The sequence below is a fragment of the Centropristis striata genome, chromosome 20 (genome assembly GCF_030273125.1).
Source record: "Centropristis striata isolate RG_2023a ecotype Rhode Island chromosome 20, C.striata_1.0, whole genome shotgun sequence".
NCBI lineage: Eukaryota > Metazoa > Chordata > Actinopteri > Perciformes > Serranidae > Centropristis > Centropristis striata.
This window is the reverse complement of record NC_081536.1, coordinates 10,052,624-10,079,824: the sequence shown is the minus strand read 5'-3', so window position 1 is coordinate 10,079,824 and position 27,201 is coordinate 10,052,624. Positions and strand designations below refer to the sequence as shown.

General features: G+C 39.2%; 1 protein-coding gene across 2 annotated transcripts; it reads left to right on the top strand.

Moving 5' to 3' along the window:
* Positions 1 to 754: 754 nt before the first annotated feature.
* Positions 755 to 26,907, top strand: psme4a (proteasome activator subunit 4a). 2 transcript variants are annotated; one of them, XM_059359019.1, is made up of 48 exons: positions 755 to 1,523; positions 2,875 to 3,015; positions 3,244 to 3,360; positions 4,797 to 4,853; positions 6,357 to 6,401; positions 7,754 to 7,903; positions 9,196 to 9,259; positions 9,351 to 9,425; positions 9,813 to 9,935; positions 10,035 to 10,127; positions 12,055 to 12,320; positions 12,913 to 13,099; positions 13,220 to 13,309; positions 13,392 to 13,456; positions 13,710 to 13,860; positions 13,962 to 14,060; positions 14,158 to 14,227; positions 14,342 to 14,409; positions 14,513 to 14,728; positions 15,672 to 15,829; positions 15,992 to 16,087; positions 16,275 to 16,330; positions 16,447 to 16,503; positions 16,647 to 16,702; positions 17,050 to 17,148; positions 17,355 to 17,417; positions 17,499 to 17,594; positions 17,733 to 17,864; positions 17,949 to 18,158; positions 19,107 to 19,243; positions 19,529 to 19,582; positions 19,672 to 19,801; positions 19,918 to 19,999; positions 20,097 to 20,250; positions 20,370 to 20,439; positions 20,529 to 20,654; positions 20,748 to 20,900; positions 21,460 to 21,564; positions 21,662 to 21,753; positions 21,837 to 21,968; positions 22,078 to 22,286; positions 22,447 to 22,532; positions 22,663 to 22,791; positions 23,371 to 23,526; positions 24,928 to 25,090; positions 25,181 to 25,314; positions 25,506 to 25,646; positions 25,825 to 26,907. In XM_059359019.1, exons 1-47 carry the CDS (start codon positions 1,327 to 1,329, stop codon positions 25,638 to 25,640), a joined length of 5,544 nt encoding a protein of 1,847 aa, XP_059215002.1. In that variant the 5' UTR covers positions 755 to 1,326; the 3' UTR covers positions 25,641 to 25,646; positions 25,825 to 26,907. The 2 variants fall into 2 exon arrangements, with proteins under 2 accessions (XP_059215002.1, XP_059215003.1); XM_059359020.1 differs by lacking the exon at positions 4,797 to 4,853 and having other exon boundaries at positions 756 to 1,523.
* The last annotated feature ends 294 nt before the right edge of the window (positions 26,908 to 27,201 follow it).

The window sequence follows — 27,201 nt, the reverse complement described above, 5'->3', positions numbered from 1 at the left end:
TTATATATATTAATATCATAATACATTCATTAGAGAGAGCTTACCATTACACCACTGTGTGTTTATGTGAATAATTTAAATAATTTTTAAATAGTTTTCCCGCAGTGGAGAAATTCAGTCGTCACAGCAGCTTAAGATACAGAGGTTGGAGTTATAATGATAATGACAATAATAAAAATAAAACATTATATACATACGTAAATATAGATACACTATTTAAGAATACTTACATGGCTGCTATTAAACGTTATTATCAAAATTGCACATAGGGTTTTCCTGAGAGTATTACGTAATGCATACATATTGCACATGTGAAAATAAATTATTGCATGTTAGATAGATTGTTGTATGTCGTTGTATGTTGAAATATGATATATATATATATATATATATGTATATATATATATATATGTATATATATATATATGTATATATATATATATATATATATATATATATATATGTATATATATATATATATGTATATATATATATGTATATATATATATATATATATATATATATATATATATATATATATATGTATATATATATATATATATATATATATATATATATATATATATATACATACATATATGCGCAAAGGATACAGCAAATTAAAATGTTAAGAGTTGTTATTTCGGCTTAATTAGCGTCACTGTAACGTTAGTACAAAAGTCATTAGAGGACGCGGGGTCAAGTGGATTTAAATTCATCCTGTTTGAGAGGCTAAGGATCAACAGTTAAAAACAGCATGAATGGCAAATTGAATGCTGGGAAATGTAGTAGTCCCCCCAGTAGGCAGCGGATATGACGGCTGTGTTTTGTGTAGCTTGTAGCTGGGTGTCGTCTGCCGTCTGCTTTACCGTAGTTGGATGAATCAGTCGACGTTGACAGTCCTTGGGATATGACTGTGCTTTTGTAGTAGAGAGCTAACTTTAGCTAGACCGTTAGCTGGTTGCCTGGTTTTTAGGATTAGCCGAAAGAAAGAAAATCGAGTGCCAACGCGTTTTGTGGACAAACTCGCGTTTTTATGTTAGCCTTAATACTTTTAAAAGATGACATTGGTAATGTTAATGTTTTCTGGTAAAGGAAGCTAACTTAACTTAAGCTATGGCTAGCTAGCGGGTCATCAACTTGTGAATCCCATAACTTGTGTGGGCCAGAACAACCTTAACGATTCATTGGAGAAGGTAGCTAGGTGGGGAATATCTAGCCGTTATATTAGCCAGGTAGCATAACAACGTGCACTTAGAACCCGGACGAAGTGAAAGAGAGTAATATTTGCTAGCATAGTGGAGCTAGCCGGCTGGACTTTGGAATATGAAAAAGGCACAGTCTGATACATTGGGGTTTGTTCCTCAAAAAGACATCGTATACAACAAACTTCTGCCGTACGCGGATAGGCTAGACGATGAATCTAATGAAATTCTGAGTAAAATAAAAGGAAACTTGTGCCGAGCGGTTCAGCTCAGAGAGATATGGCCCGGCGTGCTGTTCTGGACAAGGAAACTTTCCACGTAAGTAACTAAACATTAACAGTAGCTCATTTGCATCCTCACATAAGAGAATTGTTTACAGTCGTTGCTTATTTTAATGTTTTCGGGCCTGCGCCATTGGAAGTAAACAAACCTTGTTGTGCGTGTTGTGCAACCTTTCTTTGTATAACCTTAAATTATGTATTTTGCTGTAGGGACACATTGAAAAAGTCTGGGCCATGGCAGGCTCAGAACCTCATACAAAAAAATCTGTATTACTTTATAGCCTGGTTGTTTTTTGAGGTTAAGTGTTAACGTTAGCTGTTATGCCATGAAAGTGACATGCAAGCTGCCCAGTGAATGTGATTAGGGACGGTCAGGGTTTCATAATCGGGCCAGTAGAGTGTCAAATACCCAACCTGACCCAGGCAGTGAGCACAACAGCAGGCCATTGTCATTACTGTTGTGCTAGTAGTTCGCCTTTGACATTCTCTTTTTGAGTTAGCGAGTCAGTTGACAACTCAACAGATATCTCAACATAGAAATAACAGAATTTAATTTTCTGAACTTCTAAGTTTCCCTGGGAAGTTGCTTCCACCAATTGAATTGAATGTTTACATCCAGCTTTTGATATGCAGTGGATGTTTGTAGAGATCTTGATCATCAGTTATCTGTTCAAAGTTATTGCTAAAAAGATAAGTCAAGTCACAATGGTTCATCATTTATATTTCAGGTGTTTTGTAATGAGTCACACACATTTAGAGTAATGTTTAATTTGTTTGTACTTGGTTGCCGGGCTGACTTTAATCCTTTTCAGTCCCCAATGCTGGCTCATTGCACTGTCTAAGAGTGAGTCACTGCCGGCTCAGAGAGATGGAAAGTTTAGTGTGGGGTTGACCCAGATACTGTTCATTGGTATTTGGCACTTTTACAGTGATTAATAACATTTCAAATGGTCAAATTTAACCTTTTCTTTGTGGATTGTAAACAAACAGCACTAATATGAGGTACTCAGAAGGCTGTTCTCTTAAACAATTAACTTTACCGAAAATATTTAAAATTATTATACATAATATTTAAATGTATTACATTGTCAACCAATTCTAGGAATTAAAACTGAAAAAACATAATCAATGGCTAACTCAATTTCCAAACCACCCTAAGCATAATTTTCTGCATTATGTTTTCTGTAAAAGAAGTTTTCATTTCACTGCATATCTGACAACTAACATCAAATGCCAATATCGATATGTCTGTGACAGACCAATATCGGTCATCCAGTAAATTGGTCAGGCTCTAGAAAGAACATAAGAATCTTAAGTTTGTGTTTTTCATGATGGTGAAAATGTTGAAAATGGAGCAATCCCCCCTAAATCAGTATCTTTTTTTTTAGGTACATGAGACTGTATGGGCGGAAGTTCAGCAAAGAAGACCATGTCCTGTTCATCAAGTTGCTCTATGAGCTAGTGACGATCCCTAAACTTGAGATAAGCATGATGCAGGGCCTTGCACGGCTTCTTATCAACCTCCTCAAGTAAGAATGGGCCCCATCTCTTCTTAACAATAACTTGCACACATTTAACCCTTAAAATCTTACAGTGAGAGGCTATCTTGAGTCATTTCTGTTTTCTACAAGAACTAAGTTTAAGTTATTTGTAACTTTACCAGTGATAATACATTGTGTGATCTTTTCATAGGGTAAGGCTGTATGCTCAGCAAGGATCTATGTGTTTACTCTGATCTATCTGCATTCATCTAACAGGAAAAGGGAACTACTCTCAAGGGAGGACCTTGAGTTGAGTTGGAGACCACTGTATGAGCTGCATGACAGGATTCTTTTTTCTAAGACGGAGCACCTGGGCCTCAACTGGTTTCCCAAGTAGGCCTCTGTCCTTTTCTGTGTTTGCTAATTTATTTATTTTTAAGCATGTTTAATCATAGAGTTTAGGAAATGCTACTGACATCTAATGAGGAAGGCGCAATCACTTAGCCTGGCACCGCCTGACTAATTCACAAATGCGTATTAGTCTGGAACCTCTCAGTTCATTTTTGATTTCCAAGAGGCATTATCAACAGGGGCAGACAGAAATACCTCTGAATAAACCTACAACCAATCAGAGCAACAAATTGTGACCCCCAACCAATTGGAGCATTAACAAGCACTGGGTGACAGAAGCAAGTTGGAGCTGTGCATGGTCTGTTTTCAAGCAGGACAAACATGGTGGCCTGGTCAGAAACTTTCTCATACAGCTAAATAGTCCCTAAATGTGTTTCTGAAAACATTCAAGGTGAGAAATGGGCAACACAGTTACAAAATCTTGATTCACATTTGACCAGTGCTGCCTAGTTTGACAGTTGAGTTGATTTGAGTTTTGTGAGTTGCGCTGGACGTCAGTCATCTGATCAAACCCACTTTATATGAGATAAACTGTTGTGATTGGCACGGTGGGGGCCATGTGGGGGGAAATCAGTCTGAATGGGAGAGTGCCAGACTCATCTGCCAGAGCAAATAAAAAATGAGCTCTGCAGATTCATCTGGTTTCCAGGCTAGCGATCGCTACATTTAAATTACACAAATTTGGTGGTTGTATTGTGCATCAGATAATCTTTGGTAGCCCCATTTTGAAGTTAAAGTATTTAACATATATTTTAACTTTGGTTGGAATATTATTATAATATTCATTTGTTAATTTTGTGATATAGCAACTTAACTTTAATGAAATGTACACAGAGAAAAGTTAAGTCATCATTGATAAATGGATATATCGGTATATCAAGGGAAATTGTTCCAAAGGCCAATGTTGTTATAACTTTGGTTATTATTAGATAATTGTATATTGTAGAGTATACGTATGAGTTTAAATAAATTGTGTTTGTGTAATTGGACCAGTTGTTGTAGAACAAGGGGAACACTTTGTACACCACATACCTTTAATAACTGTACTTTTATTTTTATTTTTTTTTACAAGAATCAATGTTCACTTTGAGTGGGTTTATTCCATTCAACACCCTTAGAAATTCCCAGTGAAGTAGCAAGCAGTGCGAGGTGCTCTTTTATGGTGCTATGGGAACATTGTATGTTTTTCACATAATTGCCTTGCTAGCACATCACTTTTACATTACAGCTGATGAAAACAAGCTGCTTTGGCTGATTGCCAGCTCACCTCTTTCAAAACTATACTAATGCATACAAAACAGGATACTCTGATAATAAATTGTATAAGATGATGCATAGTATGTTCATATTTTTGAGTGATTGGCACTTTGTCGTGTGCTGAATGTGTTCTTTATGCCTTTGTCTCCTTTCACATTCAGTTCTCCACGGCCTCGTTCATCCTCTAAACTCATAATGCTAAAATTGGTTCAGAGGTGGTAAGGACAATACTTCTCTTTGTGTTTTACTTTGAATTCATCCTTTGAGGCACTTACTTGTTTTTGTTTTATTATTTTTTCAATACATTGCATGTCAAAACAAAAAACTGGACACCCCACATTGTGACAGAGGAAAAAAATCAAGACTTGGGCAATGTTTACATTTCACTCATACTGGAGACTGTCGCACTGCAGCTAACAGATTTTTTACCCTCCTCCTATGCCCCATATCAACCATGAGAGAGTGACAAAAAAATGTGTAGTTCCTTCCTATCTATAGTGGATTATGTGGCAGCAATATAGAAAAAAGAAGATGACGATGACCATATTAGGAAGTAAAATAGTTTCTGTTTTATATGACAGATATAACATGTATTGGCCTACTCTTTAGCTTAGCGGTGTCATTAGTGCTAGAATTAAAGATCTCTCAACAATTCCCTATATTTTGGGCCATGTTCAAGAGAGTTCTTGCTGTAAGTTATCCCCGTTTAGCCATGCACTACTACTCAGCATTTTCAGGAGTCATGGAGGAGCGCAAGCTCTTGTCACGTTTCCTCCCCTCCTGGAATGCGTTGGGGTGAATGTGAGGGTTCACTTCAACTCAGATACAAAGGTCAAAAAGTGTAGTCTGGGGTACCTTCTGCCTGAGTGTCTGAGCACTTTGTAATGAGACACTCAGTTTGACGTGTTCTTGTTGTTGGATCCGCAGTGCATGAGTTTGACCCTGGTCTGTGGCCTGTTTGTTGTGGGCTTACAGCACTAAACACTGGGCTAGAACCATTTAGGTAGGTGCAGTTTGGCTTGCACCAGTAAGTGTCGCCCATAATTCAGCCGTTGTAAAAGTATTATTAAATGTGGAGTAAGTCAGCTACAAAAAGACTTGGATGATGAAGAGATAACTGACCAGTTGTTGAGTGGGATTGGTAGGGCATTTCCAACAAGGCATGGCTTGAGCTTGCATGCGAGCAGATCGGTGGGATTGTGGGAGGGGAGCTCAAAAGCTGTGGTTATATCGGTCTCGAGCTTTCAACACTGTTATGTGACCACAGTCCTGCTTATGCAGCCTATATGTGAAGATAATCATGTCAGGAGTTTGTGATGTGCAAGACATTTTATTATTAGTTGCCAATTCACAGCCACCACAAACAAAGTGTTAAAGCACTGATTGAATTCCAAGGGACGAGTTGTGAATGAGTCAGTGAAACCTATAAATCTATATATTGGCATGAGGCCAGTCAGGAAGGTCAACTATGGTTGACAACAAATAGCGTGTTTATTTTCAGTGAAGTGATGCCAGTTTGTTAACAATGTTTTATTTCAGTTTCGTCACTGCACACCAGATCGTAAGATTTTGTCATTCACCGTACACAAGTCAGGCGTGTAAAGAAGTTTCTGTGTGCATGCAATCAAAGTCAAGTTGCATTGGTGTGAAGATTGTCTAACATCAGTGTTTCAGTGGTTGTTTTGACATGACATGACATTCCCCTTTCATTTTCTTCACAGCTCTGTGGAAGGCGTGTTGAAAACACTTGTGAAAAGCTGCAGACCGTAAGTACATCTCAGTCATTATGTCATGTATTTGACTGTCTCTTCTTAAATTTAGGGTTTTGGAGGGTATTATTAAGAACTGGTAAATTATTATTATTATTTTTTAATTGGAGGTATATCAGAGAGAAATAATTGATTGCATCAATATTGATTTTGGTAAATTGACAAAACAGGGATCTCTTTTATAAAGCTGAGCTGACAGGAAAGAAGACCTCCAAGTGTTGGTTATATTCTAGATGCTGTAGTGGATGAAAAATCTGAGTACTGTGCATTAGATTTTGCTGAATTGCTTCATCCTTCCAAAGCTTTGCTATTAACAGCTGGTCGCTGAATGTTTTCACCCTCGTTGCGCGTGCAGATATCTTAGGAAAGCCCTCGGACTCGTCCCTCAGTTTGTGCTTAGGCAGCTAATCCTATTATCTCATCTAATTCTGTCTTGTGTGAAAATTTCCTGTCACTGTGAGAAGAGAGAGTGATGTCTGGTCAGCTGCTGAGACGCTGTGGATCAGCAGAAGGAAGTATTTTTGGCTGGAAGTGTTGTTTTTTTTTCACGGCACCCAATAGATGTGGAATCGCTGAAGAGGCTATGTGACCTGAAATAACCTCCAGGGTTTATACAAGCACATAATGACCCATGAAAATCCCCCCTCTGAGCCAAGAGAAACCACAGGATTTACCCTAACAGCTAAAAATGTGCCAGGTGTATAACTTGTACTCTCACGAACATTGTGCTCCAAAATTGAAACACACATGACCCAGCAGTAACTGAAATTTTAGTATTCCAACAAAATATCTTCAAGCATTTGAAATGACACAACCCCAGTGTCTGGGTGTCTCATGTTGGACATGCTCAGTTAGCTACAGTAACCGCTAGATCAAGTTCTGTGTTGATCACTTACTCTGGAAAGATGATGTAGATGTAATGATAAATGCTTTGAACGTCTGAAAATGTTTGATGTAGGTACATTGAAAATCTTTTTGGATGGTGCTTGCTTAAATTTTACTCTAAAATAGCTTTAAGAACCCCGATTGTATACATAACAGTTGTATGCTATTGCTTTGAAACCATATTTTTATATGAATGTAGCCTTAGTTTTATTAAAGTCTGACAGTAAAGTCTGGTTATCAGCCTTGAGCATCTCGTGTGTGTGCATGTTCTGCTGTGTGAGGATGTGATTTGTCAAGGTCCTAAGAGGCTTGTGCATCTTTGTCGTGTTCTCTAAGCAGCTCGGGATGCTTCAAGTGTCCATATATACATATTCATAAGCTGGTAAATGATATTAATAGTATTCCTGTTACCACATGCTTACTTGTACAAAAATCTAATTGTTATTATGTCTCTGTTCATACAGATACTTTTCAGAATCTGCTACTCAGGAGATGCTGGATGAGTGGAGACCACTCCTCTGTCCCTTTGATGTCACCATGCAAAGAGCAATCAGCTACTTTGAACTCTTTCTACCCACGACGCTGCCTCCAGAGCTGCACCACAAGGGGTTCAAGTAAGAAACTTCACATTGTGTCCTACATATGGTTGAGATCCAAGATTGCTCTAGTCTAAAGACAGATAGTTAGCCTTGAGATCTAGTAAAGAATGGCTAGGCCTCTGCAGCGTGAAAAGATGTATAAAATAAAGGATGAGCAAAGCTGTGTCAGCCATACATAAAGGCACAGGGTCCCGACTGAAACATTATGACTGCCAGATGCTCAGGGCTGGCATAATGAAAAAAGTGCCTCTGAATATGTGAGGGGGTGTAACACGCAGTGAGACATTGAAACAAGTGCAATGAAAGAGAACCAAGATCCAGTTCTTGTTTCCTATGTTTTCCTAACCTGTTCAAGTATAACACCCACATCGATTCCTGATAAAGACATTTTTGTATTCATTAACATATTGTCTGGCTTTCCATTCCTCCCACCTCATCACACTATGGTGTAGAGATGTGGTGAGTGATTTCTTAGGCTCCTTAATCCTGCCGGAGCATCCCTTAAATCTCACCGCCTACCTAATGCCTTAACATAATGCAAACTGCTGACCAGATGCTTCCCTTTATGACCACTGTCCGTCCCCCTAAAGCATACAGTTACACCAGGGGAACAAATTAAATTAATACACCAAGATTTTTTCCAGGATCATGACAGTGTCTTCAGTGTATTTTTTCAAATCTCAACCCAATAGAGCTCCTTTGGCTTGGGCAGCAAGAATGCTGGGCAAAAACTGTGCACTGGGCAAAATCTAGGTACTACTAAACTGGGTAACTCTTTACTTTACAGGTCCATCATTTATTAATACGTTTCCTGGGAAATGCCTATATTTGTTGAATATTATGGCAGTCCATTTTTTTTATTATGTTCACCTGACTTGTGCAATCTATCTTAAACTAGCAATTAATTCATGTTAATTATTAATTAATCATCAATTAATCAAGCACTCTTGGTCACTCATGGGAGGTGTCTTGCATCATGCTTGCATTTCAAATGAGTGACTGCTGACAGCATCAGTATGCGTGTCTGATAAACCTAAATACACGCTCCTAAGCTTTTAAAGTAAATGAAATAGCATGGTATGTAAATGAAACATATGGACCTTTTCAAAATAAAGTTCTACCTCAACTTGTTTTACACATGTGAGCAGTGTAAATGAGAGAAAAACTATTGTAAAGGCCTGTTGAAGTAAATGACATTAGCTCTTGAACTGAAACTTCCCTATGACGCCTGTCTGTTAGATGTCACATGTATGTTATTAGTAGAGCTGTCTTCTGCTTTTTTTTTTAACCATTTGTTTGTTTGACAGGTTGTGGTTCGATGAGTTGATCAGCTTATGGTTGTCCGTGCAAAATCTTCCAAGCTGGGAAGTGGTGAGTAGATTAATTTGTTCAAAAGATATCTGAATGGAAAGTTGTCAGTATTTCTTTACCCTGTGTAACATGTTTTCCTCCGTCTTTACAGCATCTGGTCAACATCTTTGCTCGCTTGGCCAATGACAACATTGGTTACATTGACTGGGACCCTTACATCCCTAAGGTTTGTTGTTATTTTTTTCTTTCAACTACCCACTACGCAGTTCAGTACTTGTTTGTGTGGAGTTTTGTGTCACCTGCTTTATGATTTTAGCTCATGGTGTGCATTTCACAGCCTGTGAGTGCTGCTTGTCAGAGAAACAAACTATCATGTTTCCTTGTTGCTCTTGGTCACTGAAGGGAACAGACTTGCATCATGCTTGCATTTCAACATAGTGAATGTTTTGATCCATGCTTTTTGACAACGCAAGCATATGATAAACATATTCCTGACCTGCTAAGCCAAATTAAATGTAACATGTATTTTTTGTCAGTTATACAACAAATAAGTCCACATCAAAATGATGTGATGGATATTTGACCCAAATTGTTTTGTTTTTTCACATTTCAGATTTTCACAAGAATTTTGAGGAGCTTGAATCTCCCTGTGGGGACCAGTCAGATGATGGTACCACGCTATGTCACGAATGCCTACGACATCAGCCATGTGGTTCTTTGGGTCTCATCCCTCCTGGTTAGTTCATTGTTCATAAATTTTGTCTTTAGTAAATGGATGCAGCCACAGTTAGTGTTAAGAGTATTGTCAAATTGACTGTTACCATGTGAATTTCAGGGAGGACCCAGCAAGCAGGCTCAAGCACAACTCAGTGGCCTTTTCAACAGTATTACATCCTTCTTCCACCCATCAAACCATGGCCGCTGGTTGGTGAGTAACTTTTTCATTTCTTTCGGATGACTGTGGAATAGAAGAAACCTTAAAGGATGGGGATTGCTTAATTTCACAGTCAATTAGAGAGTTCTCGAACAGTAGTTCAGCTCTGCATCAACAACTTTTTCAGTGACCTAATTGGGTCACCAGGTCAGACATAGATCTATTTATCTTTGGTTAGCAAATGGTACAATAATAGCTGATAAATAGAGTAAAAGGGACTTTAAAAAAAAGAATCTGAATTATCTCTACATAGCATTAAATATGTACTATTATTAATTAAGAGATTAACACTCCCAAACTACTTATCTGCTTAATCAGAACTGTGTAAGTGTTGTTTGATTAGATTTGATTCGGTGTCGGTGGCAGCAACATAAGCAAGCAACAACACAGTTGTCATTTTGATTTATGTAGCAATGCTCTGATTGGTGCACAGAAATGTATGACATCATATTTCTCCAACTGAAGTTTACCCAATTCAAACTAATAAGTAGCACAGAAAACATAAAATATAGAACGATAATATAGACATGAGGCCTGATGGTTTGACTGCTACCAGTGAGTTTAGATACATCACTCAGCCAGTTTGTTCCAAGCACAATTCCAACACCATGTTCATTCCATGACACTCAGCGGCAGCACAATGACAAAGTGCGTAACACTCATCATCATATTTCTAGGAAGCTTCCTGAATCTTTGTATCAAGTTCAGAAATAACAAGAGGACATGTGATTGAGATGGCTGCAATGCTATTAAAGGTCACTGAAGCAGGGCCAAATGCCTTTCTGTTTTGAGGTTCCCCATCTACTAGATTTGAAGCACCACTGGCAGCAGCATGTCCTCATACACAAACCTTTATTTTTGGCAGGGGCATGAGTTTGTGTGTATTCTAGGCTGTTGCTTGGATACATGTGAGAGGGTCATCCACTTACCTGTGTAAACAGTGTTTTGCAATCAACTAAGAATAAATAAAAAAAGTAAATACTGAGGTCAGTTTATGATTTATAGTTAATTTCTTTTCAGATTTTTAGCATGGAATGATATTTAGGTCATTATTAAATAAATACATAAATATATAAACATGGCTGTGAAATAAACTAAATAAGGCAATAAATAAATAAAAATATATAATTAAATTAAATGGAAATACATAAATGAGACAATTAATGAATATCTAAAAATATATGTAGACGAGTTAACATGATTCAAAAATTAATGCATTGATTTAATTTAAAAAAATGTTATTTTAGGATTACTTTTATTTATTTCAGGAGACATTTCATAATTCCACATCTATTTATTTTCGGGGACCTTTATTTCATAATTTCACATTTATTTAATTAAGGAGGACTTTATTTCATAATTCTGCATTTAGTAGTCTGCGCAGCAGTGAATGAGGCGGAAGGAATGCAAAGTGTGCAAGCTCATTGCTTTTGTCTGAATCTGAGATAACCACTGCATACTTTTTTAATAAACAAAATGGTAAGACAAACAGTGAAATAATTGTGGCACATACATCAAAGTAAGTCCCCTAAAATAAATAAAAGTTGCCCTTTGAAAAATGTCACTATTATTAATATTGTTTATTTTTTAACTATATTTATTTTTTCATAAACACATGTATTTATATTTTTATCTCATGGATTTCGTTAATATAGACTTAAATGGCATTCCATGATTAGCCATTCATTGGAGGAAAAGTGGAAATTATAACCTTCATATCACTGTTTAACAGAATGAGTTTTATTCTTTGCCTGATGCCATTTCACTTATTTAACTCAAGAGCCAAGTAGACATTTTTTCCGGATGCTCGATGCACCATCTACTTCTCCATTCGTCCAAACTACTTGAAGGCACACGCTCCACCTGTGTGTCGCCCCTTTGTAATGTACCTGTCTTTCTGTCCCTCTGTCCTCGTGCCCAGATGAAGCTCATGAAGCTGTTGCAACGTCTCCCAGCCAGCGTGGTACGGCGGCTGCACCGAGAGCGCTACAGAAAGCCCACATGGCTAACACCAATACCGGACAGTCACAAGCTCACAGAGGAGGATATCACAGACTTTGTGGACAGTATGATGCAGCCGGTGCTGCTGGCAATGTTCAGCAAGACGGGCAGTCTCGACGCAGCCCAGGCCCTGCAAAACCTGGCTCTAATGAGGCCAGAGTTGGTCATTCCCCCTGTGCTGGAGAAGTAAGTCTGTACTGAAATGGAGAATTTAGATAAGTCTTTGACCCGAGTTCGAACTCTTGTACTTCACTAGGAACATTTTTGGCTCTTCAATTTTTTTGATGTTAGCTGTGTAAATGCTTTGGCATAAATGTTTTTACTTTAGCTCCTTTAATAAGTCTATAATAAACAATGTCGCCAAAATACAGACACACAGAGCCTTGAGGACAAAAATGCCCCTATGAAAGCCATTAAAACCCCATTAAAGCTTAAATCATGCATTCTGTTATATCATGCCTTCAATCTAGAGCCTAATCTGGAGTTCATATCAACAGTGGCGTTGTGTAAACAAGCCTGCATTTAAAGGCTTAAAATTGTGAAAATGAGTGAATATTTGGTAGCTATGATCAGGACAGAATCTGGTTAAAATATTGAACTTGATGAATGTGGAATTTAATACAATTTTATGTGGGAATTTTTTTTATCAGAGCAGCTTTTTTTTTTTTAAAGGGGTCAGGAATCTGGAGCACTGTTGCAAGTTTTCTGCTTTCGATAGGAGACAAGGCCACATTTTGAATGAACACAAAGGGCTAATTGTTCTCTGTCTCTATCACAGAACATACCCTGCTCTGGAGACTCTAACAGAGCCCCACCAGCTGACAGCCACTCTGAGCTGCATGATTGGTGTGGCACGGAGCCTAGTGTCAGGTGGGCAGCGCTTTCCTGAGGGGCCCACTCACATGCTGCCCCTACTCATGAGGGCTTTGCCGGGTGTTGACCCAAATGACTTCAGCAAGTGCATGGTGCGCTCTAGTATTATTAACAATATCTTCACACTCATGAAATACACTCTTGACTGTATTTTTGGTGTTTTTCATTTTTATTAAACTTCTTAAATCTGATAAACGTTCCTGTCCCCACAGATCACATTCCAATTCATTGCTACGTTTGTGACTCTTGTGCCTTTGGTGGACTGTTCGTCTGCCCTACATGAAAGAACGGACTTGACAGAGGTGAATTGTTTTTCTCATATAAATACAAGGTGTTAAAAGCTCCCTGTGTATAGCTTTTTTAATATTTCTGTATGACTTTCAGGTGGAAAGAGAGATGTGCTCAGCCTCAGCTGAGTTCGAAGACTTTGTGCTTCAGTTCATGGACAGGTATGTTAAGATTTCAAGACGAACATTAAAAGACGGGTCATTCATGAGCAGTTGCTTTCTGTAATGCAGTTGTGATTGGAGGGATTCGTTAGGTAAACTTATTGACGCCCATCTACATAAACTAAGGGGCAAAAGTCCAGTTAACTGAACCTGACAAATTGGAAGTATTGATTTTACAGCATTATTGAGAAATGCATTCGTTGATGAGGCCTCATAAGCACCAGTATTTTCTCTGTTCACTTTTTCTGCACAGATGCTTTGCCCTGATAGACAGCAGCACTCTGGAACAAACTCGTGAGGAAACGGAAACAGAGAAAATGACTCATTTGGAGAGTCTGGTAGAGCTTGGCTTGTCTTCCACCTTCAGCACCATCCTCACACAGTGCTCCTTGGACATTTTCAAGGTTAAGACTTTTCACACACACACGTCATTCCACATATTACACCTTTCCATTGATATACTCTATGTACTATATTGAACACATTTGTCACATTGTTTTAACAGGTGGCTCTGGAAAAGGTGTTTAACTTTGCAACCACCAACATCTTTGAGACGCGTGTAGCTGGGAGAATGGTGGCGGACATGTGCAGAGCTGCTTCCAAAGTGAGTCCACTCAGACTCTTCATGTGGTCTCTAAGCATCAGCTTTCTTGTAGTTTAATAGTGTACTATCATCATCCTCACTGTGCTTCTGTTTTCAGTGTCACCCTGCAGAGTCACTAAAGGTGTTTGTGCCACACTGCTGCAATGCCATAAACCAAATCGCTGTCAGTAAGTACCTACCACACAGGAATAAGCTCCTCTAGAAGAGGTTTACGACTCATTACTCGTGTTTTCTTCCATGAGTCTTTGTTATTCGCCTGACCCACACTTTGTTTTTAACAGACGAGGAAGTGTTGAATGACGAGGAGCTTGACAAGGAGTTGTTGTGGAATCTCCAGCTGCTGTCGGAGGTGATTTACTACTTCAAACCTGAAGTTCCTGTATTTAACAGCTTCTCCCATCCGTAAATCTGTATTTCACTATATTTCTTCCTGTTTGTCTTGTGCACCTCAGGTCACCCGGGTGGATGGGGACAAGGTCCTGCCCTACCGTTCCAACTTGGTCCAAATCTTGCAGTTGACGCTTCACCTCAAGTGTAAGCAGGGCTACACTCTAGCTTGCAACCTGCTGCACCACATCCTTCGCTCCACAGCCCTCATCTACCCCACAGAGTACTGCAGTGTGCCAGGGGGCTTCCACCAACCAATCAGTGACTACTTGCCCATCAAGGTACTGATAATGATTTGTTGAACATATCAGAAGCTTAATCAAATCAGTGCAACATTTTTTTTAACTTGTAGCCAACAATAATCTTACTTTTCCCCACATATCTGCTACTTCTATTTATGTTTGAGACTTCATGACGAAATGTGTGTTGTTTTGTTGTACAAGTCTTCATCCCCCAAATCAGTGAGAGATTATATTTAAAAACAAAACACCTGCAGTAACAGACATTTGTTCTAAGCCATACAACTCTGCTGCAGTCACTGTGACCTTGTTTCATTAATTGTCCGATCCTCTCTTCAGACAGTTAGTCGGTGAAGACACACCGTACTTTGATCCAATTAAGTCGCTTCCTTGGTGAAGACATGGATAGTAGATCACTTTGTTGGATTACTGTCTCTTCCACCAGAGAGATTCAATGTCTCACTTGTGGTTGTTATCTGGGATGTTTAATGTGTTGTTTCAGTCTTTAAAGGGGATATTTTACGCTTATTTTATTTTTAATGTTAATACTTTTTGGATTTCTTCTAAATCATGTTTATGCATTGGCATTCTTTATATCTTACGGCGTTAAAAGTCATACATTTGCCATGGCCACTAAACACACAAACAATGGTGTTGATAGAGACGCTGTTTTTTAAATCATTGTTGATGCCCTCTACGTGTTGAGGACGACTGTTTTCTTTTTCTTGTTTCTTTTTTACCAAATACAAGGTCCAACTGGTAAGTTTGTTGTTGAGATTAAAGTTGTATTTATTTACAGATATTTGGATTCAATTTGGTCTATTTCCACATATGAACCAGATATGAAAAAAACAAATCCATGTGTTTTTTTTAATTTCACATTTAAAATGGATATCTCAGTTATGCCACAAAACAAACAAAAACTGTGTTCATTTCTATCAGGTGGTATGAATATTTCTTTGCTCATTGTCTTCATTCTGTGCAGGACTGGGGTCGACCAGGGGATCTGTGGAACTTGGATATCCGGTGGCATGTGCCCAGTGTCGAAGAGAACTCCTTTGTTTTTTATTTACTGGACCTCATCCTCCAGCCTGAACTTCAGCGCCTTCAGAGATTTGCACAGGGAGAACAGGATATGAACAGGTACGAAGGAACAAGTCTGAATCTTCACTTGTCCCTCCTACAGAATTATTTCTAGATTTCCACTGTAGTCACAAGGTGTGGACTGGATTCAGTCCATTTTTGCTTATTTTTTCTGGCTCTGTCATGCATGTTTATGATGTGCGTTAATTTTGTGTTTTTCAGAGATGACGTCCTACAGAGCCTGACCATTGTTCAGCACTGCCTCCTCGGAGCTGGGAGTCTGATGCCTCCACTGAAAGGAGAGCACATCCCTGAATTGTGAGTAGTTGCATTCACTTATTAAATCTGTCTGACCAAGAGAAAAACAAATGACAAATTGTAGCATTGTTAAGCACTGTGATTACATCAATATTAGACAGATGTTTTGAGGCCTATTTTTATTTCATACGTTTTCAGACTTGAAATTTAAGTTGTAACATGGCTTCAAACCTGCTTTTTCTCCCAGGGTCCACAGTATGGTGAATCTAGATGAGACCACCCTCTACACAGGAGTGGAGTACGGTAGGCAAATCACTTTTTAAGAACTGTTGGATGATAAAAGTTCTGTGCATAGTACATGTAAATCATAGGGTTTATTGGAGTATAATCTGACACTGTAATAATATCTCTGTCTGCAGATGAGTCCAGAGAAAACTACAGAGATGCTGTCTGCAAAGTGATGAGACAGCTGCTGCGTAAGTGTTCTCTCTCTCTCTCTTTTTTTAGTCTTGTGGACGTTTTTTGTTCTACAGCCAAGTTGTTGTCACATTGAGGTAAACATGCAAGCTCAAAATGTACTGCAGGTTTGCCAACTGACGTTTCTAACCTCTTCTTGCAGATTACATCCTGGAGCACTCTGAAGATGACACCAAGTCCCTTTTCTCTGTCATCAAGGTAGGCAGGCAGTTACATGATAGCCTCTTTGTTTGTGTTGAATTGTATGTCGATATCAGGGTTCAGGCTACAGAGCAAATTTGTCGTATTTCGGCAACCCCTTACCAACATTTTTAAAAGTTATATCTGGCTCAGAACTGCTGTGCACCATTTAGTAACCTATCATTTACACAAAAATATACCAGCTTTTTGAAGACCAAAGGGGGACAATGTGTAGGCATAGGTTATCATTAAACTGATTTGAATTATGCTGAATTGCTCGAATATTCTATAGGCTATTGGCAGTAGCTCATGTATTGATCTTAATGTCCAAGAATAGTCAATATTTTGTCTTTGATATCTTTCAGATTATCAGCGACCTGTTGCAGTTCAAAGGTTCACACAAACATGAGTTTGACTCTCGCTGGAAGAGCTTCAACCTTGTGAAGAAATCAATGGAGAACAGAGTGAGAAATCTAACATTTTATTGTAGCACTGTTACATTTGTACTACTGTTATCTACTGTTATCCTGGGAAAGGAAAACGATGCACTCACTCTCCCCAATGCTTGTATTAGATACATTAGTGATACTAATAGTACATGCTATGTTTAAAACTGACTGTAAACAAAAAACACTGTAAAGTGTGTAATGCCTTGCTGTTGTATTTGCAGCTTCATGGCAGAAAGCAGCACATTAGAGCTCTGCTAATAGACAGAGTCATGCTCCAGCATGAGGTAAGTCCTTAATTTAGGAATTACCTTGTTGGGCATCGTTGTGTTTTACCCTTTATAACTTTGAATCTTTGTGTTCTTTAGCTGCGAAAGCTGACAGTGGAGGGATGTCAGTACAGGAGCATTCACCAGGAGCTGATGAGAGATCTGTTGAGGCTTTCCACAAGCACCTACAGTCAAGTGAGTTCCACCTGACACTCACACCAATGCATTATTATGTGAAGGCTACCTTTTTGACATTACAGATTAGGTATGCACATCACAAAAATACATCTGGAGTGATTGTTAACGTAACTAATACTTTTTATTCCTGTCCAGGTACGCAGCAGAGCTCAAAATGTGTTGTACGCTGCTCTGGGAACATACAATTTCTGCTGCAGAGATCTGATCCCCCACGTCCTCCAGTTTCTCAACCCGGACAACAGCAGCGTCACACAGCAGCAGTTCAAAGTATGACAGTCCTCTCTGGCACTTCTGTGTCCTGCTCTACAACACTCACAAAGTTTCACATTAACAATCTGTGTACGTCTCCAGGGTGCCTTGTACTGTCTCCTGGGGAATCACAGTGGAGTGTGCCTGGCCAATTTGCACGACTGGGAGTGCATCGCTCTGACATGGCCCGCTATTGTACGCTCCGGCCTCAGCTCAGCCATGTCTCTGGAGAAGCCCTCCATTGTGCGGCTCTTTGATGACCTCGCAGACAAGATCCATCGCCAGTATGAGACCATCGGCGTCGACTTCTCTGTAAGAACATTTCACAAAATTCAACAAATGGATCACAGAATCAAAGGCAATTGTGATAGTGGTCTACCTCATAGAAGAAGCTCAATAACTCAAAAACGGATATATTAAAATTGTGGGTTAGCTCTGAGTGATTTAATCTACCGGTATATCAAAGATCAGTATCCTATAATTTACATTTCCGGTTTGGAAATATGTGGTAAAATTCTGTTGATTCTGAAATATTAAGCCACAGTGAAAAATAAAATTTGGATGCACAACACATATATAGTTTATCCCACACAATTTGTTTTTCTTTTTTTATGTCTTTTTATACCCTTTACCTTTTACTCAGGAGAAACTTATTGAAGCTACCAGAGTTTTTGTTTTCAGAACTGCAGGAAACTTTTACCTTACAAACCTAAAACTTGCTCCGTTACTCATAAACACTGGTCCTTAAAAAAATACATGTATTAAAAGTTCTGGTACCGTGAAACAGGCCTCATACATCAGAGGCTGCATAGTCACTTTATTAATTCCCGTCCCCCACCAGCCTAGTAATAACAAAGCTGCAAAGAAAACAAGGTCATAAACAGGAAGAGGGGCGTTTCTGGCTCCTCATAGTTATCTCGTTGTCTAGAAAATCTAGTCAAAACCAGTTTTTAATAAGCATATATGAAGAAATGGAGACACCCTGAGGCATTCTTATCTTTACGACTGTCAAGTGTGAACAATCTCTCACATCAAAGGTTGTAAAGGGCCTTTAGAGTTATTTAAAAGATGATTTAACAGTGATTCAGCACTTCTCTACCACAAAAGTAGTTACAAAATAGTCAATCCCCCCCCCATATTACTCTCTGCTCTCTTCCACTCCCAACCTCGCTATGCAAGTAAAGCCAGTATTTAATAAGTCACCAACCTTTCTGCAAATGATGTCTTATACTGTATGTTTTATCTTTTCTGTCCCTTTAGATCCCAGATGAGTGCTCTGCTGTGGCCAAACAACTGATGATCGCTGGAAATCCTGTTCCCAAGGAGCCTATTCCTTCAGAGGAAGAAGAAGCAGAGGCTTTGAAAAAGCAGGCGCTCAAGAACGCAGAGTCTGTTGTGTAAGTTCACATCAGGAACAAGACAAAGAATCATCACCAAACCAAGGAGCTTCACTTGAATTTGGCTCATTCTCTTTGAACAACTACTTTGATATGAAATGGCTTAACTTGCAGTCTCCAGTTTGCAACACGGTCTTTTAGCCCTACAAAAAACACTTAGAGATACTGACGCCTAATCCATCTGTTAGGATCATGAGCTTACTTCGCATACAACCTTAATGTGAACAAGATAGACTTGGTTTACATAACAGGTGCAAATGTTAATACTGTTCTACATTTTTGTAGGAAATACAAGCAGCTTATTGGTGATCTGCTGGACTTCCTCGACAACAGGAACATGTAGGTTAAATTAATATTTACTTCATCAAACCCCTGTTTATATTTATTTATTAGTCCGTAATAAACACCTGCTTCGTTTAACATTCCAGGCCTTGGAAGTTTGAACACATCGCAATTGGCTTCCTGTCATTGCTGCTGAGAGATGACCACGAACTCCCACCAGCTGCTGTTACGTTCTTTGTCAAAAGCCTCAACCACGATTCCCTCTACGTCCGCAAGGTGTGGTATACGCAAATAATGAGACATGTAGCAGCAGTGCTGTGATTCTCCAGCATGTGGATGCATTCTAGTCTTTACTGTGCATTTTGTTTGCAATGTGTTATTTTGTCCATTAGGTGGCGATATCAGCTGTGGCAGGGATAATGAAACAAATAAAGAGGCCACATAAGAAAGTCCCTGTCAGCCCCTCTGAGCTTTGTAAGCACCATAAGGTTTTGTTTGTTTATTGTTCGTGTGTATGAACATAATTCTGTCCCTAATTATAGTTTCTGTTACTCATCTCAAATATCTTCAGGTGGAGGGAAGGAGCTAAAAGGTATTGTGGCAGGAGATCGTCTAGACAACCAGTGGCTCCAGTACAACAGCAGCAGCCTGCCACGCACACAGCAGGACTGGGACGGCTGTGTGTTTGTGGAAAAGACCCACTGGGGATACTACAGCTGGCCAAGGTTGTCATTTTATATTGCATTTATTTTCTTTCCTTTCTTTTGCTGTCTTGGTGTATTTATGTGTGTATTACATGTTTCACCTCAGTTTTATTTACAATCGTCTTATTATTGTTGTTTAGAAAACTGATGATGTATGCACCACTGGAGGAGCAACCCAAACAGAACCTGACCAGAGAGGAAATGACAGAGGTGTGTGAGGAAAAATATGTAACACATTTAGTAATTTAAAATAATGTCAACTGCATGTAGTAAAATACATTTTGATGTCCTTTGAACAGCGGGAACAGATCATCTATGACCACTTCTCAGACCCAGTCTTCATCAACCAGTTCATCGTGTTCCTCTCTCTTGAGGACCGAAAGGGCAAAGACAAGTTCAGTCCTCGCAGGTTCTGTTTGTTCAAGGTGAGATTCCTCAGAGAGCGCTGTTTAATGCAGAAAGCAACTCAAGTCAGCCAAAACATAATTTAATTTGCTAACTTCTCCTGCTCTCTCAAGGGATTGTTCCGCAATTTCAGCGATGTCTTTCTTCCCCTGCTGCAACCACACATGGAGCGCCTTGTGGCCGACTCCCACGAGAGCAAGCAGCGTTGTGTTGCGGAGATCATCTCTGGACTGATCAGAGGCTGCAAGCACTGGAGCTACTCAAAGGTATGGGACTGAAACTTTCACTTAGTGAGATTTCCCACACTACAAAAGATACCAGGATTTATTTAAGTAAAAATGTCATAAACATACTGCATATAATTGTGGTAGCGTCCTTTTTTAAATCATAAATCCTACAACATGAACAAACCTGTACATACTAAGGCTGCTTGATTTGTCAGAAAACATAATCACAATTATATTAGTCCATATTGAGATCACATCATGCTTTAATTGAATTTAAAAAAAAAAAAAACTTTTGTTGAACTTTAAATGGAATTCAACTGTAAAACAAAACAAAGAGTTAAAAAAAAGAAAGTTGAAGTGCACTTAAATAACCTACTGAAAATGCTTACTCATATATTTAAAAATATTTTCAACTTTATTCATCATATTCCAGTCAATAACCCTGTCAGGGGGAGGGCGGGGTGTGCTTGACTTATAATACAAGACAAAACACGATGCAGATAATAGTCAGTTTATCTCGATGACCCCGATTTTATAAACAATCAGAATCAAATATAAAAATTTGTTAGTACATAAACGTGTTTTGTTTTTTTTACAGGTCGAGAACCTTTGGGAGGTGTTGTGTCCGCTGCTCCGTACTGCCCTGTCCAACATCACAATAGAAACGTATGCAGACTGGGGCACCTGCATTGCTACAGCCTGTGTAAGCTTTTGCTCATTTACATCCATCTTGTCGTTATCCTTACATTTGTTAAACATGTGTCACTCATCCTTCCTTCCATTGTTTCTGTCTTGTACAGGAGAGTAGAGACCCACGCAAGCTCTACTGGCTGTTTGAGATGCTCATGGAGTCTCCAGTCAACGGAGAGGGGGGCTCCTTTGTCGACGCCTGGTGAGTAGAAAGGCTGCTGCCTGAAGCAGATGTTGATGTGACTGACAAACTGTGATGATTGCGCTTCTTTTTTCCTCTTCCAGTCGTCTCTACGTGCTGCAGGGAGGCCTCGCTCAGCAGGAGTGGCGTGTTCCGGAGCTCCTTCACAGGCTGCTGCAATACCTGGAGCCCAAACTCACACAGGTGTACAAGAATGTTCGGGAACGCATCGGCAGGTGAGGTCCTTTTTTACAACCTTGAGTAAACATGAATGTACTATCTGCAATTTTTAACTTCTGTTATTGTGTGTTTTATCTCATCCCCTCTGATTTGCTCTCCTTCCAGTGTGCTCACCTACATCTTCATGATTGATGTCAACTTGCCATACACTCAGCCAACCACTTCCCCGCGCATCTCGGACTTCACCGAGCGAATTCTGTTGCAGCTGAAGCCTCTAACCGAAGGTGATGAGGAGATCCAGAACCACGTGATTGAAGAGAATGAGGTGGGAGAGCAGGATGAGAGGACGCAAGCTATCAAACTACTAAAAACAGGTGGGTCAGTAACCGTCACAATGAGTACTGGTTATTTTAGGAACAGTTTGGAAGTAGTTTTAAGCAGAAAATGAATCTCTTTTTGTCAAGCACCCACAATTAAAGCAGAAGCTCATTCTTTAAACATAAATTCATAATTCCTGTCTTCAAATGTCTGCAGTGCTGAAGTGGCTGATTGCAAGTGCTGGTCGCTCTTTCTCCACTGCTGTCTCAGAACAACTACGGTTGCTTCCGCTGCTCTTCAAGGTGAAATACTCATTGATTCACAGCTTTGATCTCCTAGTTTTGTCACTACCGACTTTAGATTAACGTAAATTAACTGGGAATTAAAATGACTACTGCCTTCCTATTAAGCGGTCTCTGTCCTCTGTTCCAGATCGCTCCAGTTGAGAATGATGACAGTTACGATGAACTGAAGAGGGATGCAAAGACATGTCTGTCTCTGATGTCTCAGGGACTCCTTTACACAGAACAGATCCCCATGGTCCTCAGTGCCCTGCAGGAGGTGAGTCATCTGGCAACTGTGGCTGTTATTCCACTTTTCACCTGCATCACGCATGACTGGGCTTTTTACAGGCTCTCACATCTTGTAACCTATAAGGTTAATAAGCAAAAAGATGAATGGTTCAAAGGGAATGACAACGGAATGACATTTTTGCATCTGCCCTGCTGAATATTCATTGTTAAATGAATCTGTTACATAATATATTGTGTCAGTACAGTTGTGTGCAGCTACCTGGATAATACATGAGAGAACATGAAGAAATATATGTATATATATATTTATGTGACATATGTGGCTCATATGTGGTATATGTGACAGTATTCTGGAGGATTCTCTGACAACTGGCAACTAAATTAAGAGAAGTAACAAAGATAATATGCCAATTTACTTAGTTGTAAACTGGTATGACAGTATGCAAAGACTGACTTGTTCATACTCACAAATTCTGATTAAACTGTTCATTTCCATTACAAAAACCTAAACGAAAGACTGATCCAGGACATGGTCTCCTCCCCCCGTGAAACAAAATGCTCAGAGTATGTTACTGATGTGGGATGGCTTTATTGTTGTTTGTTGCAGATTGCTGGCAGCAGCTCCTGGCACGCTCGCTACACGGTGCTCACATACCTCCAGATCATGGTTTTCTACAACCTGTTCACCTTCATGAGTGACCAGAAAGCAGTGAATGACGTCCGCGCACTGGTGATACGACTGCTGGAGGACGAGCAGCTGGAGGTAAAAAACAACGGTTTGACATTAATATCATTAAAGATGCAAAGCTGAAACATGTCAGCCTGGCATAACCGTCACTGAAAGATGAACAAACATATGGTCTGATTATATCGCAAGGCTATTGGCCAGTACATGCTTGTTTATGCTAGCAGGCAGTCTCACTGTCTTTCAGCTTCACTGTAGTGATTCAGCACTCTCCTCCTGGCTCTCCACTCCCCCCCCTTCCAGTCCTCGAGCTGTTGCTATGGAAACCACAGGCTGCAGTAATCTGTTGCTATGGAGATAACGTTCAGATTGAAGGAGGATGAGAGGGAGAGGGATGGAGTAGAGACAAAGGAGAAGTGGGGGATGGATGGAAGTAGCCATTTTTATTTGGCCTCTTAAGCTAACCTAAGCCTGATTTTATAGGCCTTAGCTACGTGACACTGTTAATGCTGTCATTTCTTCAGGATCACTTTAACTAGACATATATGTTTAAAGAATTTGTGTAGCTGACAGTGGTGCCAAGACGCATTCAATGACCCCTTTCTGAGTAACCCACGTCATACAAAACACCAGCTTTACAAGGAATCTTTACAAGTAATCCACCATCCCATTTAATAGAAAAAAATCTGTCATATTATTTATACAAAATGTTGTAGCCTAAGTGCACCAAAGGGGAACACTGTAAGCTATTAGCCCTTGTGGTACTATTGAATCTATACAGTCTTTCTCTGGGGAACGCTGCTTAAAAAATCTGCACATCTATTTAAAAGTTTACCTTTCCTGCTGAGAATTTCACTGACAAAAGAGGTATAAAATGTTCAATGGACCATTTTAGTTGACATTACAGAGGAGCATCCCCGTACACACATACACATATCCACCCCCAGTCCCCAGCTGGCTGCTATTTCCATCCAGCTGGCCAGTGTACACACCAGTGAAACACCGTGCTTAATGACATTGTTGCTATGGTATGTCTGATACAGTGCAGAAAGCAAGATGGTGGGGCTTGGGTCTTAGTATGGGCAGTAAAAAGACAAGACAGAGATGCTACGCTAGTTAGATTATGCCGTGATGGACTTAGAAAATCAAAAATAAATATATATAATATTAATATTATTATTTAAACATTGTTTATACCATAATCAACCTGTTTTTATTAGTAGTATTTGATTTATTTTATTTTTGTATATTTAAAAAATACATTTTTTAAGGAATTAATTATTGTGTTTATTATTGTATTATTGTTCTTGTCCTGTTTGGACTGTAATACCTGTTATTAATTGTAAAGAACATTGTTCTGCATTTAATGTTATGAAAGGTGCTAAAGAAATAAAGTTTGATGTACTTGGTTGCACCATTGTAGTCCATGTTGTAATTAATACTGCCCTGTAGTGAGACCTTTCTGCCTTTGTTTTCTAGGTAAGAGAAATGGCCGCCACTACCCTCAGCGGCTTCCTTCAGTGCAATTTCCTGTCCATGGACGCCCCCATGCAGGCACATTTTGAGGCTCTATGCAAGACTTGCTTGCCTAAGAAGAGGAAGAGGGAGCTCGGCTCTATAGTGGACACTATACCCTCTGCTGGTAAGGAGCTTGTCTAGAATATGTGAAAAATACACTCCATATTCTGTTTCCTCCCATTTTAATGGAATCCCTCCTGTTGTGATTTTGTAGACCTGGTGCGGCGCCATGCAGGTGTTCTGGGGTTGAGCGCGTGTATTCTCTCCAGCCCATATGACGTGCCCACGTGGATGCCCCAGCTGTTGATGGACCTGAGTGCTCACCTGAATGACACACAACCAATTGAAGTATGTGTAATCACCTATTTATCACTATAGACTGCTGCACTGGGATGATTTTTCAACCTTGTTATTTTTTTTAACTTTACCAAGCTCTTTTTGTCAACAAAACCTGTGCAATGTCATTCATTTATTTATATATTTAGTTATTTAACTGAATATGGAGTTAACAACAGCCATAATTTGTGTTTGTGTTCCAGATGACTGTGAAGAAAACTCTGTCAAACTTCCGACGGACTCACCATGATAACTGGCAGCAGCATAAGCAGCAGTTCACAGATGACCAGCTGCTGGTCCTGACTGACTTGCTGGTCTCCCCCTGTTACTATGCCTAAAACCTGGTAAAAACCTTTGACTAACTGTTCTTAAAACACAGTTTTACTGACATATGACTTGATTATTATTCACTACTGAATAGGGTCAAACAAAGCTGCTGAAGGGATCATTTCATAGGGATAATAGAAAACTCCTTGAGCCACATTTTTACTATCATTTTTGTTTGTCGTTCATTTGTATCAGTTTGGGACAACCACAGACTGTACAGATACCAGCCTGCATTGGGGAGGAGGCTCCAGTTCGTGACTGATGACAGACAGCATCACCCTGGAGGAAGAGTGGCACACAAAGCAACTGAGTTGTGGCACACGGGAAGGATTGAAAAGTTGTGTATTCATGTATTTAGCTCATTTACATTTCTACTATACTTAATATTTAAGGATCAATCATAGCAGGGATGAATGACCTGCAGTTGTAACATTACTGTACAGTTTTATTTCTTCTTTTTTTTTTTTTGGTTTGTTTGTGTGCATGTGCACGGGTGTATGCGTGTGAGTGTTTATGGGATGCTTGAAGACATCTGCCAGTGTCCCACACATTTCTCAGGATTCTGTCCCAAGTATCAACTCTGAGCCAACACAATGTCCAGTGTAGGACATGCTCTTTACTATCCCCCAATAGTGAAGTGTTAGGTTATGAGCCACAGAGAACTGACTATTGAAAAATGGTCACTTTTGATTAGACTTAAACCTGCAACACACAGTGTTTGTGTGACTGTTTGATCTATATATGATTATATGCATCATGTATGTGTTTATCATGGTATAGCAAATGGGCACAAACATATTTATTTATTTATTTTACTTTTTTGAAGTGCTGCGTTTTAATTTTTTTTTCATAGAAGGTATTACTGAGATAGAGTAGATGGCTGAGCTTTTAGCAATGGAGCCTTTTGTTATCTACTTTTGCAAAGAAAGGGAGAGGGCAAGCTCCCCACTGCTGTGCTGTGTGATGCGTTTGCTGTGAGGACCTAAGAACAGTTTGATGAGCATTTCATGTGTCTCGGTGCAAGAAAATAACCAAACCGCCTGTCCATAATTGTGACCTCTTATCCCTGGTACTATTTACTTTTTTTCTAAAGCCCACTGGGATGAAATGAAATGACTTTGTTTTGCTTTTCCCCTGATGACTTGAAATCAGTCCAAGCATTGAAGCATTTAGTACCTCACTTATGTATAGTGTAGTGCCAAAACTGAAGTGATTTTTTTTTTTTAGATGTACTGTTTGCTTATCGAATGAGATGTCAATAAATTGTTTGTAACAAAAGCCGCGTTTGAATTGTTTTCCCTTTTTAAATTGAAGTTGTTTCTCAATATTTTTGTTTATAGTTAATAAAGAAACTAAAATGAATCACTATATTTTCCTCTAGATGTTAAGGAAATTATTTTCATGAGACATTTACGTTTTTGCATGTTAAAATCTACAGGGAACAGTTTTACGGTATTGATGTGATTTATTTTTATTTTTATTATTTTACAAATTTATTCCGGGCGCTTTAAAAGCGGGAAACCGGAACTAAAATTATTTGTAATATTTTAAGAATAAATATTGAACCAAAGG

Coding starts and splice junctions, on each gene's coding strand:
- psme4a (XM_059359019.1), top strand. CDS start 1,327: ATGAAAAAGGCACAGTCTGATACATTGGGGTTTGTTCCTCAAAAAGAC. Junction 12,321..12,912: donor ATTCCCCCTGTGCTGGAGAA/GTAAGTCTGTAC, acceptor TCTCTATCACAG/AACATACCCTGCTCTGGAGA. Junction 20,655..20,747: donor GCAGGTTCTGTTTGTTCAAG/GTGAGATTCCTC, acceptor TGCTCTCTCAAG/GGATTGTTCCGCAATTTCAG.